General features: G+C 34.7%; 1 protein-coding gene across 1 annotated transcript in view; it reads right to left on the bottom strand.

The window, feature by feature from the left end:
* Positions 1-19,870, bottom strand: part of LOC129216005 (serine/threonine-protein kinase LATS1-like) — a 45,546-nt gene that overhangs the window by 9,017 nt on the left and 16,659 nt on the right. The window contains exons 3-5 of the mRNA XM_054850142.1: positions 8,355-8,460; positions 4,394-7,354; positions 3,195-3,374 (exon numbers count right to left, since the gene is read on the bottom strand). Of these exons, the coding sequence (XP_054706117.1) occupies positions 3,195-3,374; positions 4,394-7,354; positions 8,355-8,460 (3,247 nt within the window). The remainder of the gene's footprint in view (positions 1-3,194; positions 3,375-4,393; positions 7,355-8,354; positions 8,461-19,870) is intronic.

Here is a 19,870-nt window from a genome sequence, read left to right as displayed (position 1 = left end):
CATGTGATTGGTAGTGATTTCATAGTCGGAAGATAAGGAGAAAAAGCTCAATGATTTAACAAGAAAAGAAATCTTAGATTGCTTTTGTAACAAACAACTTTGAAATGCAAGGAAAAAAAAGAAAAGAAAAAAGCAATTAATTAATTTCAAAATATATAAAAAAAAAATACAACTTGGTTATAAAATTAAAGAAGCCCTTAAGTCTGAAGAAAAGAAAACCTTTATAATCTGCGGTGACAACAAATAGTATAACAGCAAAAAACAAAGTTTTTTTTATTGAAAGTTCAATTCTAGCAATTAAATTAAAAATGCGAAGAAGTAATAACTTTTAAACTTTTAAGGTCTTAATTCAAAAACCAAAGATTTCTTCTTGAAATCGTGATTACAGTACACTAACTACTTCGAGACAATGGAATAAAGGCAAAGGAGTTAAGGTATTAATGAAGGCTTCCTCTTTGCCTGTATGGTTGTTTATATTACGTAGCATTGAAAGCGTATAAGGAAATTTCAAGCTAGGTAAAATAAACAACCTAACAGACACAGGAGCAATCTTAGGAAGTTCATCCTGTGGTTAATAAGTAAAATTCAATACTTTGATGTTTATTAAAAAAGATGCACAAATATGCGGCAGTGTATAATCGCATCTCATTTATTTTACTTTTTTTTTTTTTTAAACAGATAATTGGTGGAAAATGCGTAGGGAATTAGAGTACTTAATTTTGTAAAGCAAAAAAATATTTTTTTCTTCATAAAATCAATTTTCCCTGATTTTTTGTTATTTTTTCAAAATTCCCTGATATTTCCCTGACTTTTCCCTGATCTCCCTGATCTGTATTGCCACCCTGGAGTTACATATATAGTTGAAGTTGCAGAGGTGCCCCCCCCCCCCCAAATCCCTTCAAAACATCCTCCCCCCTAAAAATTTCTATGGTGCTGTCTGCGCCATCACCCTTCCTACGTGGGCACTCCTAGATTATGGATTTTTATTTTCATGGGTATCTATCTGTCTCGAAAGGGTAAGTTAACACCAGAGGAGAAAATCGGAAAGATGAAATTTTTGCCCTTAACATGAGAGTTACAGGAGAGGTGATTTTGACCCCAAGCACACTTCTTTTATTCTAACTGCTCCTCTGTATTTTCATAAAAAGCTTAATTCTTCCTTGACTTTTCCTAAATTATTGTGCTGTGTAATAATATAACATTTTCAAGGAAATTGTCTTCTTTTTAAAACACAACTAAAGGGTTATACCTAAAAGTGTGAGCAGGTGCCATTTTGGCCCCTTTGAGAAAAAAAGAAATCAAATACATTTACTGATGCTGAAACCAGGGTTGGCAGGTTTCTGCCGAGGCGGTAAAAACCACTGGTAGAAACCGGTTAAAACCGGCATAGCAGAAACTGGCAGAAACTCAAAAAATGACATAAATGCAACTCCTGACATACAGTAGAAAATGTATAAGAAAAATAATTAAATATTAACCCAAATACAATTTATTTACAACACTATCACCGTTCAAAATCAAATTTTACATTGTTTTCCCACTGTAGCAGCCTGTAACAAAATAAAAGTTTTGACGCTGTTTCTAAACCTAACCAATTTCCCAATTTGTTGTGCACAAAGGAGAAATTTGAGAAGATTCTTTCAATCCCAGCAGAACTAGCTGGCATTATCCTCAAAGAACAAGCAAGATTCACATAACTTTCATCTATAGCACATTTTTTCAAACTGGACCACCATGCGGTATTTGGAGTAGTTGTTACAACGTGATTGGAAAAATAGGTTTTGGGAAAAGGGGCCGATTTGTTTTTTAAAGCAATGGTATAAGGTACATAATCAGGGTTAATATTTGTGAGTAAAGTGCATGCACTTTCTTCTTGATTACATGATAAATTTACTCCCAAATACTTTGGATAGAGCATATAGGAGAGTAAATGATTATCAGTAACTGCTTGATTATATATATATATATATATATATATATATATATATATATATATATATATATATATATATATATATATATATATATATATATATATTACACTTTATATTAAATGCAAACAAAATAATTATAAACAACAAACTGAAAAATTTGTTACTTACAACATTACAAGGCTAAAATTTCTAACACATAGCAATTTCAACTATGATAAATTTTACTTTGCTTTGGAAATGTCAGTTTTGTTATTTAATATATTTTTACACTAATTATTAAATAACTATTATATTAAGTTTTTGCAATGACAAAATGGAGTTATATTTTTTATTTTACTTAATTGCCTGTCATTAAGTAATTACTAGAGCTATTCAAAGCGTTTTCTAGTTTTTGCCAGTTTCTACCAGTTTCTGCCGGTTTTTACCGGTTATAACCAGTTTCTGCCACTGCCAGGGCAAAAACCAGTTTCTGCCGGCAAAAAGCCAACCCTGGCTGAAACAAACTCAAAAATGCCTCCTAGAATATATCATAGCAAGAATTTCAGGCATTTATAATGTTTTTGAATACAAAAAGGGAGCCATTAGCTGCTAGTTTCTGAAATGCAACTGAAACAGCACTGGTTATTTTAAGAGTATTTCATTATTTTTTAAATACTTTATTTTCTATCTTTAAAATCTTTGCATCCTTTAAATAACCTTCATTTAGTACAAATATACTTGTTTTACACTAATTTTTACAAATATATAACATTAAGTAGGGAACTATGTAGATTTCCAGTGAAATTTCATCCCTTGTTAAAGCTAAACCATCCTAGGGAGAACTCCTCTCAACCACCCATGGTATTTTGCCAAAAGTCTGGGAGAATGTTTCCTGTTCACTCCAAAATTTGATCAAACTACCAATTCAAGATTCATAGGTGGTCATACCAGAGCTCTCACCACTCAGCAGGGTTACAAGATCTTCCTTAATGTCACTGGTGCACAGACAGCATGACCTTACCTGACCCTTTATTACATTGTTTGAATTTCAGACTATGTCCTCACAGATCCATCACTGTTCTTGGACTTCCTTCAGATTTTTATGTTTGTTAATATCAACAGAGATGTATGTAATGATTGCAATTAAATGCAAATAATAATTAACTAGAATGTAACATTGTGTTGAACAACACAATGTGCACAAGTTGATGGATGTGCACTTATCCGATTTCAATCGTATTGTGACAAATTTGTATCCACAGTTTTCTGACATCTAATTACCTGTTTTGAGCAAGACTTCAGGAGCAATATAGTTAGGAGTTCCCACCAAGGAATGAGCCAAGCATCGCTGATGTTCTCTTCTCCTTCTCCTTTCTAGTGGTTTTAGACTGCTAGGCTTACAGTGACACTCATTACTCCATTTGTCATCCAGATCTATTGAATCTTGCCTAGCATGTTCACCTTAAAAAAATGAAAAAATTATTATTACAAAGCTTATCAATCAATTGAAAATTAAACCAAAAACATTATATATATATATATATATATATATATATACAATCTCCATAAAAATCCCTCATAGTCTAGTAAGTGCAGTAAATCATCGGCGGTCGAATTATCTGCGAATCATTTCACAATTATTTTTTTTAACTAATGAATGTGTTACTGTTTGTTGTAAGATTTTACAAATACTTTTGATATTCAATGTTAGTAGATGCAATGTAGCAAAGTTTTTAGTTATAATTTAAATGTGTGCATGAGTATTATAAATATATTTTTTAGCTATTGTAGGCACCGAATATAATTTTTTACCTATTATTCGGATTATATGCAGTTTTGCTTATTTGGAGTTACTGTGCCACCCTATTTCATGGATAATCAGGAGTATACTGTACAGTGCTAGCACTAGCAGAATTCACCTTCTGGGAGGGCTGTCATAAAGCCCTTATTTTATTATAAACTACCACATTTGGATTAGCAGGGGTGCTCCCCATCCAAGAACAAAGGGGCACCCCCCTAAATATCACAAAGACTCCTCCAAATGCAAGAGCACCCCCCCCCCCCTCCAATCCCAAAAGTGAAAAACATGCTTCAAAACAACCCCCTTAAAAATTTCAATGCTGCAGTCTGCACCATGACCTCTTCTAGGTGGGCACCCCTGGGATTAGCCCCAGTTGAACGAAACCCGGCCCTAACTGAGAATACTCACCAGGGTTTTTGGGTTGGGCCCACTGAAAAAAACCCACTATCCTAGTCAAGTGGATTTTTTTAGAATTTACTGCACACTGAAAATATTTATTTCAGGAAAAAGTAAATATAGGGTGTCCGAAAAGTCCTTGACACATTTTAAAATTAAATTAAACAAAAGTTTTGTCTAATGCTGCCAAAAAATGAAATTATTTCATTTAAAAATCAGTTATTTATAAAGTACAAAAAATGCTAATCATAACTGCAAAACGTATAAACAATAGCCCACTTACCATTTCTTTGGTAATATTTGGAGTTATGCGTCCACCTAAAACCTGTGCATAGCCCAAAATCAGTCAACTTGATGTGTCCATCACGGTCAATTAATATGTTGTCTGGTTTAATATCCCTATGAATGAAACCCATTTTATGAACACTTTCTACGGCCAGAACAAGCTCAGCTATGTAAAACTTTGCTAGAGGTTCATCAAATATTCCTAATTTTATTAACAAGGACATTAAATCACCTCCTTGAATAAAATCCATTACAAAGTATAAGTTTTCATCATCTTGGAAAGAATAATAAAGTTTAACGACCCACTCATTATCTGCTTCTGCTAGGATATCTCTTTCAGCTTTAACATGTGCAACTTGATTTCTTTTCAAGACATCTGATTTGCGCAACGTTTTCATGGCGTATAACTGATTAGAATCTACTTTTCTAACAAGAGCTACTTCACCAAATGCACCAATTCCTATTGTTTTGATTTTCATAAACATGGATTTATTCATTTTTGCTCTTTTTAATCGGATATAATTTGATTCTTTCTGATGCAACATTTTTCGAATTTCACACTGTGCTTCCTTAGAGAGACCTACTTTAGCCATCTCACTTTCAAGCTGCTGACGACGGTGGGCTCTTTCTTGAAGAGATTTCTGTATATTTTCAAAATGCTGTTCCATATAAAATTTGTAGGCTGCAGGAGAATAATTTTTCACTTTACTTTCACGGCGTTCTTTTTCTTTCTCTTTAGAAAGCATTTTCCTCGGTGGAGGGGGAGACTCGTGGGTCACTTTGTTTAACATCATTTTATTTGAATCATGAGTAGAATCTGATTGTGTAGAAGGTGAAGAAGTTGATGTAGTCGACATGAAAGAAACAGGTGATTGATTAATTGCCCTGGAGACAGGAGATTCAGACCGAGAAGCGGAGCTGGCTGTATCCATTGCTACTGGAGATGGTTTGCGATGAATTGTAGTGTGGTGATTGTCGAAAAATGAAAATGCGTCTTCTGGCATGCCATTTATATTTGTATTATTGATATTCACATATGAACCAGGAAGAGCAGTTATTTGAGAAGTACATATACTTTCAACCGTATTTACAAGGTTTGAACTGACTTTCGTATCTCCACCCTTACTACTAAAAACTGGATCAACACAAGGATTATTTATATGAGAAGAATTGGTACTAAAAGCACAATTTGATGGTCCACTGTTCACAATAGTTGGCACGTTGTTGTTGAGCTTTGTCATCATTGCTGCCGCCCTCTGTGCGGTGAGAGCTGCTACGCTAGATGCATAACTTGGTGGATCAGTAGTGGGAACATTAGATAAAGGACAATTGTCGATAGGAGAAATTTCAGAAGACACATTGTTGCACTGTTCAGTCCATTTATTCTGATTTTCTGAAGAATATAATGTCTGCTTGGATTCACTAACAGAAGGTTCTGGAACATGCCTATGACTGTAGGGTGCAGGAAGGTATGGAGGAGGTTGATTGGCAATATTTTGTGATGAACAGGAAAGCGTCTGCCACATCGGATTAGAATACGGTGGTACTGGCGGTACAGAAGGTGAAGGTGGTATGGCTGGTTGAGGAACACTCGGGGCTATTAAATATGGAGGTGGAGGGGGATCATTCCCATGATTTATTGTAGTCGGATGAGGTTTATTTTGGTTTCGAGGATATAAAGGTGGTGGATTTGATGATTCCACTGTTCGTGCAGAAGATACTGAATTAGCTGAAGGAAGGTGTAAATTATTAGAATCATGAGATGACATTGTAGAATTTATACTGACAGCAGATGTTGCTTTGTGAATAGGATATGGAGGAGGAGGACTTGACACAGCTGGTTGTTGGCCAGTAGACGTAAATGTGGGAGAAACGGTGGAAGTTGGTTGTGGCGCAGTAGGAGCTACAGCAGTTTGAAGAATAGGTTTTTGTACTTGAGTACTTTTTACAGATTGCATTATTATTGGAGATTGTGATTTGGCTTGCCTGGAGCTCCAAGCTTGAAGAGCAGATGGTCTTGAAAGCACAGATGTCACAGCACTTACAGCAGCACCAGGAGAAGGAGCACGGTGCTGTGGAGAAGGCTGTGGGGATGGAGAATATGAGGAAGGTGGAGTGTAAGCTGGAGGAGGTGTTCTTTTTAGCTGAAAAACTGGAGGGATAGAATATTCACTACTACTTATTGTAGGAGTTGGACTATGCCTTCCAGAACTTGATGATGCATAAGAAGGCTGTGGAGAAGAAGAGTACCAAGATTTGCCGTTTTGTGAACTGCCGGTATGACTACCGGTATGACTACCAGTATGACTACCAGTATGATGTGAAGTATCATTTCTGGATGAAGAAGAAAGAGATGAACCATTGGAATTCACAGATAAAGCTTGTAACTGTTGAGCCAATTGTTGATGAATTTGAGAATTATTCACCACAACCATTGGAGAGCGATTTGAAGTTATTGGACTTGTTCCACGCTGTGGAGTAGAACTAGCAGACGAAGTATAATTGAGTGCTTGTCTTGAAGAAGTTGGCACCGGTGACATGCGTCTCATGTACTGCTGCTTGTGATTAACACCATTTGTGGCTGAATTTACAAGTTCAGTTTGTGAATTTAAAATTGTAGAATTTATTGGAGGTGGTAAAGGAGGGGTACTTCTTGGAGGGGTAGGTGGTGGACAAGTAGTACCTCTTGGAGGAGGTAAAGGAGGTGGGACATCACTATTTGAATAATCGTTTATGGAGTTTGATCTATAGCTAGATGAAACTTCACAGTTAGCAAGAGAACTTCCATACATAAGTTTAGGAGGATCAGGAAGAATTTTATGCCTCAATCCAGTAATGCAAAAATTGGAGTTTTCATGTCTTGAAACTTCTGGAGCTCGTAAATTATTATGTGTTATATTGTCAGATGATGATTCTTGAAAATCAATTCCCTTAGGTGGGTATTTGTATTTAAGTGCATCTGAAAAACAAAAAGCATTACATTAGCATTCTGATATAAAGTTAATTGCAACATACACAATACAAAGCCAAGCTTACAATAAGTACAACTTATTCAAATTCAAGGGAATAAACAGCTCAACATTGTAGAGAAGGCAGGTCTGTCATTTGAGCAATCAGGAAGGTCTCCCTTTCCCCCAGATTTTGGAAACCATGTTATTGTGCATATATGTACATAATTTGTTGTTTTTCCCAATAAATGCATCAAGTCCCTCTTCCCCCCTCCCCCTATTGAAAAATTCTGAACTGACGGGCCCAAGAGGAGTCACTTTTCATAATTTAAATTTTTTCATGATGAGTGTATGGGGGGATAACATGTAATAACAGTTTTGCAAAAGAAGGAATACTTCTATGTGTGAAGTTTGTGGAAAAGTGTTTTTGGCCCTGTTATCTTGCCTTACTTTAATACCAGTATTGACCCGATCTGACACCAATAACTTTCGCTTTTTCAGGGAGTTTTCAAAGAAGAAATGAGGTAGTGAGAAGCAAAGGGATGCAAGTGGCAAAATTAAAAATTTGGAGATAACCAGTGCAAATGGTAGGTGAGCCTCTCCTCTGTCTTGGGGCAAGAGATAGTACTAGTAGCCCTGGTAGGTGCTGCTGTTTAGCATGATTTAGAAAAAAAATTCAATGAAAGTCTACCTAGGACGTAATCTGTATATGCATTTTACTGGAAACTTGAAAATGTCCCTCTTACATCCCTTTGCTTCTCACTGCCTCAAATATACTTTCAAGATCAGTGACAAAGTTGCTAGAGCCAAACTCCTTGATACGTTTAGAAATTGAAGCACCATTTCAACAATTTTCAGAAAATGTCTGCCTGAGTGTGGGTTTGACTGGTTTTCGTGACCAAGGTGACTATACGATACAAAACCAACTATTGAGATCAAACATGCATTATCGGAGGTTAATATAATTTTATTTAGAAAGAATTCAGGTTTGAATTGATGTCAAAAACTTACTTGAAACTCCCATTTTGGAAATGCCATTTAAAGAATCAATTTTAGTTTCTTCATACTCTTTTAAATGCTTGTCTGAAGTTAACTTTAATACATATGCAGCAGATTCCTGTAAAGAAAAATAAACACATCAATTAAAAATTTAAATTTCACAAACATGTATTCTCTTTATTACTGAAAGTATATAATTTTATGCAATTTTAACAAATTATTAAAGAACAGAGAAATAGAAATTTTTTTGTAAAAGTAAAATGTCAATTTATTGTGATACGATTTCCTGCCAAATCAAAACATCATTTCATTGCATTCTTCAAAAAATACAGCAATATTCCTCATTTTATTATCACTGCAATATTACTTTGTAATTAAAAAATGTGTCTCATTTATAATTTAAGTGAATCATTAATTAAAGTGATTAGAAGCATTAAAGCAAATGTCTTTTAAACGATAAAGAATATTTTTAAAATCACCAAATTATGGACAGTAAGTTAATTAGTCCATATTGTGATGAATTTTCACTTGGACTGTTCATATGTATGGAAAAACAGGCTATTTAAAAATATCTGGTTGTATAGAATTAATACTTTAGGCTGACTAAAACAAACGAAATGCCAGGGAAATGTATCCACTAGTTAGAACAATAAGTGATAGAAATAAATCATGAATCACCAGACACTAATTCAATTTAGAAAATAAACAAAAATCAAAACTTATTTTGAATAAGTTTTGATTTTTGGGCTTAAGCAGTTAGTCATTGCTAATGTGCACCGTAATGAGCCCTGAACCAGTTTAGTCCACTTGCCACTAAACTTGGGGGAGGGAGATACTTTTAATTACCGTCAATGATTTTCACTTATCTGCATAATTATTACACTATTATTGCGCCCTACCAAGCCAAAACTCTAATGTTTCACTGAATCTCGTCTGGTTTAGCAGACCAACACCAGCGAATGAACAACTCCAAATTTTTAAAGAAAATGTTTCAATAGTTTTTTCTTAGATGTATTAGCATATTGAAAGTAGTAACTTCCTTCCATCCATTTATAAAAGAAAACAGCTGGAATTGTCTACTGGTTTAAGAGTGGGGGGGGGGGGGGGCATCCACTGCATTGGTGCAGTTTTTCCTTTAACTCGTCCCCAGCCCCACCCCCCAAAAAAACAGACACAGAATTGTAAAAGTGTTCTCTTTTTCTTATAAAAAATATAATTACATATTATCAATTAAATAATAATTAAAATGCTTTCACTGGCATGGTGCCGGATGCTGTTTTTAAAGAAGTTATGAAATTTAGATTAAGTTGCGCATACAGGTATGTATTCCATTAAAGGATCGATCAGATTAACCCTAACTCTTAAAAAAAAAGGTTAAAAAATTCAAAATGGTGAGTGCAAACTTCTTATAAACACAAAATACACTTCAGTTATATGCAAATTTCCAAATAAACTTCAAAAAGCATTAGTCCATTATTCCACAAACATTGGTTATCCTACAAAAATCCATTTAAAATATCAGTTTGAAATAATTTTGGAAACATCTTTTAATGTTTGTGTGATTTAAAGGCCTCAAAATATATGCCTCATGAATGTCTCTTCGGATACTTTATGTATGAAATTATGTTATTTTAACTTTTTAGAACTTTATTTAAATAATTGGTGTTAAAAAAAGAGAAAAAAATCATTTGATTTTAGTCATTGGTCCAGAAAAGTACTTTTGTTAAGGTCAGCAAACAAATGACTTTGTCTCCTCTTCCCTACTTCCGCAAAAATGGTAAAAATGACGATCGTGACATAAAATAATAAAATTAAACGTGAAATGAAATTTAAAAGCAGAGAGCACTAGGAATCATGGATTAGAGTTGAAACAGTTATCTTTTTATAGCAAATTAAATTGGTTTATATATTAATGTACTAACCAGACATAATCAACAAGAATCATTATAGAATGCAGGGGACAAACGAACGACAATGAGGTCGGAGCGTGGACCCAAAGTTGATGTGGCACGTTATTTTCAGTGGCGGCAATTGAGGCTTAAAAGTGTGGGGGGGGGGGGACAATCAACCAATCAAAAAAAAGGGGGGACTAAAAGCCATGGCTGCCAAAAAATATGAAAAAAAGTACGAAATTTTGTTAGGACTGTCTTTGAGAATATTGAAGCAGATAAGTGGAAATTGATGTACTAAGTCGTGAGCTAAACTCACGATTTTCTTAAGATTTTGATGAATTTTATACAGAATAACTTTCATTCAAGAAACACTTAGATATGAATTAGACTCATTTTCCCCAAAGTATTTTGAGGTGTTACAAACATTTGGTAATATTTTTTTTAAACAACACCCCCATCTCGAATCGCCGCTACTAGTTATTTGCTTGCTATATTTCGATCGACATAATGAGGAAGTTTTCAAATAATGTACATGTGTGCAGTATACGAGTGCCCCTCCCCCACCACACGAACATCCCCCCCCCCAATGAGATCAAGATAACTAATAAATGCATGTAAAAACAAAGAAGCAGGATGAAGAATGTTTCTTTTATAATGAAATGATATTCAATACAACGGAAAAGAATGAAATAGCGATGATTTTGTTCCATTATTTTCTTGAAATATATATCTGTATGTTAACTTACTCTGTTCATCTCAAAAAGTTCCAGAACAATAATCAATTTAAAATTTCACTGTTTATAGGGTTCAAATACCGCAAAACAAATACTACTGAACTCCTATTAGGCGAGTGACGAGGGGATTTTTGAGGGTCTCCCCAGAACCTGGAATATAACATTGCTACCAATTCCATAGTGTGGTAATTTATACGCATGTAAGGCAAGGCTATATCCAGAAATTGTTTTCGGGAGGGGCTCGGATTTGCACATTGCCCTAACACATCTTACTACTGTTATATATGCGAAAGTTTGTCTGTATGGATATATGGATGTTTGTTACTCTTTCACGCAAAAACTACTAAACGGATTTTGATGAAACTTTACAATAATATAGCTTATGCATCAAAATAACACATAGGGTAGTTTTCGTCCCGTTATGGGGCGCAAAACCCCCTTAGGGGAGCAATAAAATACAATTTTCGTATTAATTCTCTAACATAGGGATGAAAAAATACTTGCACATATTTATATTATATGTCAATCGAAAGCTCTGATTTTTCTGCTGAAGATGGCACCTATTCGAAATTTCTAAGTAGAATAAAAAACGAGTTATGAGCTTTTTAGTTCCATGTTCGAAGGCTTTCCTGAACTCAATACAGTGTTTAGTGTATCATCTCAACTCCCTGTCGATAGCGACAATTGTTGGATTGTTGACTATCTTTGCTTTTTGTGACTGTTCAAGGCTTTTCTCAAGTCAAATCTTGAAGTAAGATTTTTGCACAAGATTGGCAAATGATATATGATTTGGCTAATCATTTTCCATTTAAACGGAACTTTAATGTAATTAATGGTTTTTATTATTATTTATGCTTATTGAACACTTACTCATTATCCAATCAACCAGCAGATAGCCAAAATTTTTGCAGAAAGATTTCCGTAGCTGATGCATTTGGCAGTTTTTTTCAACGTCGCTGTTTTTGAAGCCGAAGACTATGTCATAATGTTTCTCAGCTTTCACCATGTAAATAAAATATCGCCAATCAAAGAATCTTTAAAAAACTTTCTTTATTGTGTTAAATAATCCAGCAACTAAATTAGGCAAATCCATAAACAGAACAAAAACTTCCATTAATTTTCCTTTTTGCACAATTTCAAACAATCGCCAAATTTTACTACTTATTTTGGAAACATTTCGGATGAAACTGTTTAGCACCATTTTATGGTGACCAAAAGTATCTCAGCACCTGGCGATAATATCTTTGTAACGAAAATTAATATCATATCGTTTTACAAAAGTAAGGAAAGAAGGAGGGAGCATCATCGAAGGTATCCCAAAACGATTCCCGCAAATTCGGTAAAATCGCACCAAGAGCCCACAATGATTGAAATTTCCCAAAATAACTAAAGCAAGTATAAGGGGATTACGAGCAACTTCAATAGCAATACAGAGAAGGTTTTAGACTCCATGTTAAAAAAAAAAAGTATCAACAGATTAATTTTTTTAAACATGAGAAGAATAATTTCATGTTTTGGAAATTTGTATATGCTTAAATATAGTGCTTTCGTTTCTAAATCAATACTATCTTGTTCTTTATACTTATTGCTATTTTACTCTTATGGGTAAGGAAGAAACTCGATTTTTAATCACGTCAAAAAGATGTGTTTTAAATTCTTTCACTTAAACCAGAAAACAAAAGCAAGTAACGATTTTTTCTCATAATTATTACTGACCCAGGCAACGCCGGGTATTTTTGCTAGTATATACATATAGACACACATACATGCATTAAAACATTAAAAAATTAATAGAAGATGCTTTTTGTCTGGACTTTTAATGATTCCCCTGGACTGTTGTTACTTGTATTTCTTATTATTTTTTTTATTCACCTTGTAGTGGTAAGGATAACAGGAGAATGTCCCTCAAAGTTGGATGTAGAACACCCATAACTTCAGGGGGTCCGGGGGTTTCTCCCCCCCAGACTTAAGAGACAAAATTGAAGAACTTTTCAAAGAATTTCAAAAACTTAAATAATTTTCAGAGTCTAGAACAATTAAAATTATTTATAGCACTTCATTTGCACTTCACAGAAGTTTATTGCACAGTCTTACAAAATGATTATAACTTTGTAAGACACACCCATTTTAAATAAATGCAACGAAATATTTCTCACACAAAACAAAACAAAAAATTTTCAATCACAAGTAGTGCAGAAAATGAAATAGAGTAGAATAGGGGAGAGTGGTAATGAATGGGCCAATTTTTGGTTTTTAATTTTTGTAATTTTCTCTAATGCTTTTTTTTTAACCTGAAAATTGGCTCTTTAGTTATTTTACTTATGTATTTACATAAAAAAGTCATATTATAAATTGGATTCGAAAGTGTCTATTATGAATGATAATAGAAAATAAAAATATAGAAATTTGGCCCATTTACCCCAACCATGGGGCTGAATGGGCCATTTGAAGGCAATGAATGGGCCACTGAATGAATTCAATGGAAATATGTGGAATTTTTTGAGCTTTTAAAAAAGTTCCTTAAATATATTAAAAATAGAAGCAAACAAGTTTATCAATTTCATTACAATTGTACTTTTAAATTTTATACATTTTTTAATAATTAAAACTTTAATTGCTTTTGGTAAAATTATCACTTACAAAGTGTTAATAATCAATAAGAATTATTATTTAGATTTTCAAACAGACAAGTAATAAATATACTTAAATATATGCACCAGTCTACAAAAGCAAGCAATGGGATATTTTCAAAAAATCATGCAAAATCAACAAAGCAAAAGTACACAATTCTAATCCAACTTATTTATTAAATACTGGATGGAATCACTTATATCAAATCCAAATGGTGAAATATTGATACTGGTCAATAACTAAAAAATTCAGAGAAGAATAGAATTTCACTTGTGACTAACATAGCTAATTCTTAGGGTTAAAATGTGCAAATTTTAGAAATTACAATAAACCTATTCTAACAAGACAATAATCTAAATCTTAGATAGCCAGTTATGTTTAATATTAAGGAGAAAATCAGAAAAAAAGGAAAAAAATCCATATTTTAGTGGCCCATCCATAATCATGATCTAGAGGCCCATTCAGCCCCAAATATACTTCTGAAATATATTCAGATATTTTTAACACATGAAATTCAAATAGCATCAAAATACATCTTGAAATAAGTTTACAGAAGTGGAAAGACTTGCAAACAAACATATATGCAGTGAAAGCATTGGTACTTTTTAGCTAGTATTTAATTTAATGAAAAGGGTAAAAATTGTTTTTCAGTCAGATCATCACACTCTAGTGGAAAAATGACTTCTCTCAAACAATTGAAAATTGGATGAGTTTAGAAGAACAAATAGTTCTATCAATTAATGTCACTGTAAAATAATTTTATGCAAATACTTTTTCATATAGTGTTAGTGGCCCATTCATCCCCATAGCCCATTCATTACCAGTCTCTCTTAAGGTGTTATTTTTTCCCTCATGCTTAAGATATTAACAGTATGCAGTAGAAGTAAGATAAAAAAACAAGCAATAAAATAACTTCCGAAATACTGAATTTGGTATTAAATAAATGGCAAGACATGGAACATATCAGTCACAAAAATTGATCTTGAAAAATATGATACAAAAAACGAGTGACTCGTGATTTTTGCATTTTTTATTCAGGATGTATCAAGGAGCTGAATTTGGCACATCTTGGTAACCAGATACTAGCAGACTGCTTCTAGGGAAAGGGACTAGAAACTAGGGACCTAGCCCTTGGGTAGTCCCTGGCTCAAAATCTGTGCAATTTAAATTTTATAAGAGTTTTAGGGGGAGGAGGGCAGGGTCGTGCTCAAGGGGGAGAAGGGACACCCGTTGGCCCGGGCCTGAGTCTGAAGGGGGTCCAATATGTTTAAAACAAGGGTTGAAACTAGGGGTAAACAATATGGAGGGGGCCCGAAAAAGTCATTTGTGACGCCCCTGGACGGCCCTGAATTGAATTCGAAAAGAGAGCAGGAAACCCTAATTAAGGGTCTAAATTTCAAGTATGTTTTGCAGCTAATGAGAACTAGAATTGTTTCTTCTGTATTTCTTCAAATTTTCACTCGTTTAATAGTTACAAAATTAAGAATAAAAAAAAACTTTTATTTTTCTTTTCTGACATAAAAATTAAAATAAAAAAAAACTTTCTTCTGTTTTACGATACAAAACATTTGGGGGGCGTCACCCACCCCCCTCTGGATACGGCCCTAATGTAAGGACTGTCACGAACAAGCTCCCCCTCTACTACCCCGATGTAATTTCACGCTGCTCTAGTAACTCCTTTTAAGAGTATGATCGAGAGTATTTGCGTGCTTACGTTTTGTTCGTCTCCCTACACAACTAAATTTGAAAATTTAAAATAAGCAGTAATGAAAACAAGAAAATAAACTGTTCAAAAAATAGTAACAATTCAATATTTTTGTTCGACTGAAGCAAGTTCGAATATATTTCTAAGTCGAAAGCTGAGATCCTCTGTCATCGGCAAGGCCATTACGGCACATTGAAGTTTAAATGGCTGAGTTGTAGTATTTATTTCATGCAGACGATCGGCAGCTGCTATTTATTGTTCGGCAAAAGCTGCAAAAATCGAATGATTTGGTCGACTTCGTTTTATCTTTGGGAAACGTTATCTTTTTTCCTCCTCACAAGAATGACCTGAATTCCGCGCATTCTTATTGCCCTAGTAAAAGAATGAGGTTCCTCGAGTTCAAAGGACCAGCGTCATTTCTCTTGTAGCGGCGCGCACTGCCTTGGCTGCTCGGCTGGCCACTCCTACGGACCGGACCGTCTTGTATGTCCTTTATCAGCTTGTTGACGCGTCAACAAGTCCTTAAACTGGATAATTCCTTCCAAAAAACGTTCATTCCGAGGAAAGTGCAACCCGAATATTTTTAATTTCACCATACTCACAGCGGAAATAGAAGTATGCGTTTTAAATCACTCAATTTTTCTTCTTTCATTTTCCTACATGTTTAAAACTGCTTCTTTCATTTGAAACGCAACTTTCATTTGAAAAGAAAACAAGAGCACAGTATTGTGTCATTTTTTACTGAGTTGAAAGTTTAAGAATATTATTTAAGACCCATCGCATTAAACAACTGATATTTTCGTAAATACATTTTTTCCCCCACACTAAATTAATTTTAAATACATTTTATAATTTTATCAACAAGCTTGGAAATTTGATTCCACGACCTTTTGTTCTGTTATGGATAAGGTTCTGATTCGTAATACAATTGAACACGCATATAACGAGCGTGAAGGGACAGCTCTATTTGCTCGTTATAACAGTGCTCGTAAAACTCGAGGAAAAAACCATATACAGTCGTCCCTCGCTACTTCGCGCTTCGACTTTCGCGGCTTCACTACATCACGGCCTTTTCTATTTATTTATTTTTTTTTCCAAATATAGTAGTTAGTCTTTTTTATGCGCTCGTGTAACCTTTTTTCTACAAAAGAATAACAAAGTGGATGTCTTTAAAGTAAGGTAAGCTTTTAAGTAAGGTCTGAGGGGCTAATTGTACTAGTTGAGGGAGTGGAGGTATAAAATCGTCAAAGAAAGTGTAAGGAATCGCTATCTCATTTTAACCCTTAAGCACTAACTGGAAAGTATAAATCACTGTATTATTACTAGGTGATAAATACATCTGTAAATGGTGTTCAACAATGTACTAGCTTTTTAAATTGTATTGTAAATGTAGAGGAAGAACGCGGGCTTCTACGGTCACTAAAGGGCAATTGATTCATCATCGAACAAGTTGAGGTTGTTTCATAGACTAGTAGTGTGTAAGAACTGCGTGTGTGTAGTTTATTTCCCAATAATTAACAATGTGATATCTATTACGTCTAACATATCTAATTTTCTCATATTTTGTGCAATATATTAAGTAATACAAATGTAATGGTGGCTAAGGGTGCTGTTTTATGTCTAGGGGGCTCTAACTATGATTAAAAACCTATTTAAATTGCCGTAAGTAAGTTTTATGCGCTCTAATTAGAAAAATACATCTAGAATCCTACTTCGCGGAAATTCAGCTATCGCGGTAAAGTCTGGAAGGAATTAACCGCGATAAACGAGTGTTGACTGTAGAAGCAATCCAAGTTTTCATTTAAAACAGTTTTTTTTTTTAAATTTAATTGATTACTAAAGAAGTTAGATAATTAACTTTAAACTGTCTTTTTGTCTCTTTCTTGTGCTACGAGTAATAGAGGTTTAATCATTTCCCGAAAAACATCGTCAGTAGCATCCGTGAGTTTGAAAAAAGTTTTTTAAGTTTTTCTGCACAGCAAAAAACATTCGGGCTAGGGCTATTATTCAGCTTCAATTTTTTTACACTTGTCGTTATCTTAGTCACTTTCAGTATTTTTTTTTTTAATCTTCGTTAGCTTGAACTTGAGCTACAATATCCTCGGAAATGATAACATTGGCGTCACTAAATATATAGTTTTCAAACGCTTTTTTACTCCAAAAAACAAAAGAAGGGCCGTCATCACCTGTTCTCAGGATTTATAACCCATTACTAACATTCGTTTGACTTCCGAATGCTAAAGGAATTTTTTCCTGGAAGAATAAGCTGAGCTGGTAGTCGATAGAAATTAACATATCATAAAAATTCTGCTCGTTTTAAGCGGGATTTACTCCTTAAAACCGAGAAATGCTCTCATAGACTTAACATTATACCTTACAAATACTTCTGATTTCCTCGCTAAATCCGGGTTTTCGTTAAATAAGGTCTCGTTATAAGGAGTTCGACTGTATAATAATAATAAATTCAATAAAAGAAGTAATTTTGCAGGTAGTCGGTGCACATGCTTTGCAATGTTTTAAAGCTTCTTCCCCATTTGCAAGAATTCAAGGACTAATACTTCTTTTCTAACAAATGGTTTTGTATGTTGAAACCTTTATATGTGATGTCTGTTGGCTCAGTACTTTCGACAAATTATGCGTGAAAAGAAAATTCTTCAGACGCTTAAACTAGAGCCGCTATATAGATAGGCCGACGCATCAGCTTAAGTTTAGCCATTTTGGATCGGATTTTTAATTGTTGCACTGCTAGGGTTACCACAGCAAAGTTTCGGATTTCGCCAAGTTTGCCGAAAATAATATTTTATTTAATAAATAATTCACGTGCCGCTAATAATTGCTCACAGTGAACAATCACCAAACGCGATAACTCGCCAGAAAAGACAACCACTCAAACACGCGCTCCGATCCAAAATGGCTAATCTTAAGCTGATGCGTCGGCTCGTATATATAGGAGCCTTAGCTTAAACAATCCAACTGAATTCGGCACACGATGACATATAACATAATTAAGTACAACAAATAAATAATAGCAAAGGAAAAGATTTTATGATATGAACAAAAAACTAATCTAATAACTGCATAGATTTCCTTTCCAAAAGAATCTTCAAAAAAGGACACTGTAAAACACGATTTTTGCGTTGTGTTGCAGACTTAACCATGCCTAATTTAGTTAACCATGTGCAAAAGCTACAGACGAAAATTAGTAACCGAATTAAAATATGCAAGGAAACTAAAGAAATATATCACAGATGGAATTATATTCAATCATTTAGGTTAAAACAACAGGTAACTTATTCAAATTCATAAACATTTGTCTGAAAGACAGTGTGGCATTTTAAATGTTAAAATTTCATTGTTCTGAATGACAAAAAAAAATCTCTTTCCGCCTCAAAAATAAGTTAAATAATCTCATTCATTACGTATGCATGATTACAAACGAATCGACAAACAGTTGTAGCATTATTTTCTAAAAATAGTTTTCGTTTTTATAGTTAAAAAATGCCGGATTAGTTTCGAAGACTGAGCAGCAGAATGACGTCCTTTTCCTTGCTTGATCGAACAATTCCCGAGAAATTACATCTTGCGCTATCACAATACTGAGCAGCGAAAAACTGAGTCGGTTCACTCTTAAAAAGTGAAACTAAAAGTCCCATTGAATAAAATGATTCCGATAATAACGAATACAGACAAATAGAGGCTAAGTTTTTGAATAAATGCAGAAGATACTTTCGTATTTTGGTTAGACGCAAGGATCTGTTTTTTTTTCTGTTTCATTTAACAAATGACTTTTACGGGTCTCCTCGATATTGTTAACCCAACATCCCTACATATATTTCACCTCTCATTTTAAAAATATCGGGTCCCTTCAGGCTCGGGCCAACAGGTGCCTTTTCTCTCCCCCCCCGCCCCTCCCGTACAAGGCCCTGATAATATGCATGTGCAAACTGGGCGGTTCGGGGTTTTTGCGTGCAAAATTTGGAAACCTCACAACGCAGTTTTAGGCTATGTAAGGCCACGTCCGTCTACGAGAGGGCTTTTTCAAAGCGGTGCCACCACCAGGCCCCGATCGACTTACCCGCAGACACCGGAGTGGGGGGGGGGGGCACTGTACTAAAGAGGCCCATGGCTTTCAATGGCGCAGAAATACAATAGGCAATTAGAAGCCCTGCTACTTTTTTTTGCAGGGGGATCTAAAATGTATAAACTTGGGCTTGGTGCCCACCAAGGGAATGTCATGGCGCAGATTGCGTCATTGAAATTTTTAGGGGAGGGGGGAGCTTTAAGGTATTTGGCACATGATTTTTCATAACCCCCCTGACTTACCGCCCTCTATTGGATCTAGATTTGTGTGTTTAGCTTACTTATTTCCCATTTTGCATTAAACATTACTCGACGACTGGGGAGGGGGGGGGGAGAGAGAGAAATTTTTTCTTTGCTGTTATTTTCGACTGAGCGGAAAAGGAATAGTGTGTTTGCAGGGTCGTTAACTGGGGGGGGGGGGGCAGAAGGACAGGGACACCCGTTTCCCACGGCCCGAGATGTTTGGAATGAGGGGTGAAATACATG

This window comes from Uloborus diversus, chromosome 2 (genome assembly GCF_026930045.1).
Source record: "Uloborus diversus isolate 005 chromosome 2, Udiv.v.3.1, whole genome shotgun sequence".
In the NCBI taxonomy this organism is placed as follows: Eukaryota; Metazoa; Arthropoda; class Arachnida; order Araneae; family Uloboridae; genus Uloborus; species Uloborus diversus.
Note: the sequence above shows the minus strand (reverse complement) of the source record. Positions and strands in the feature narration are given on the sequence as shown.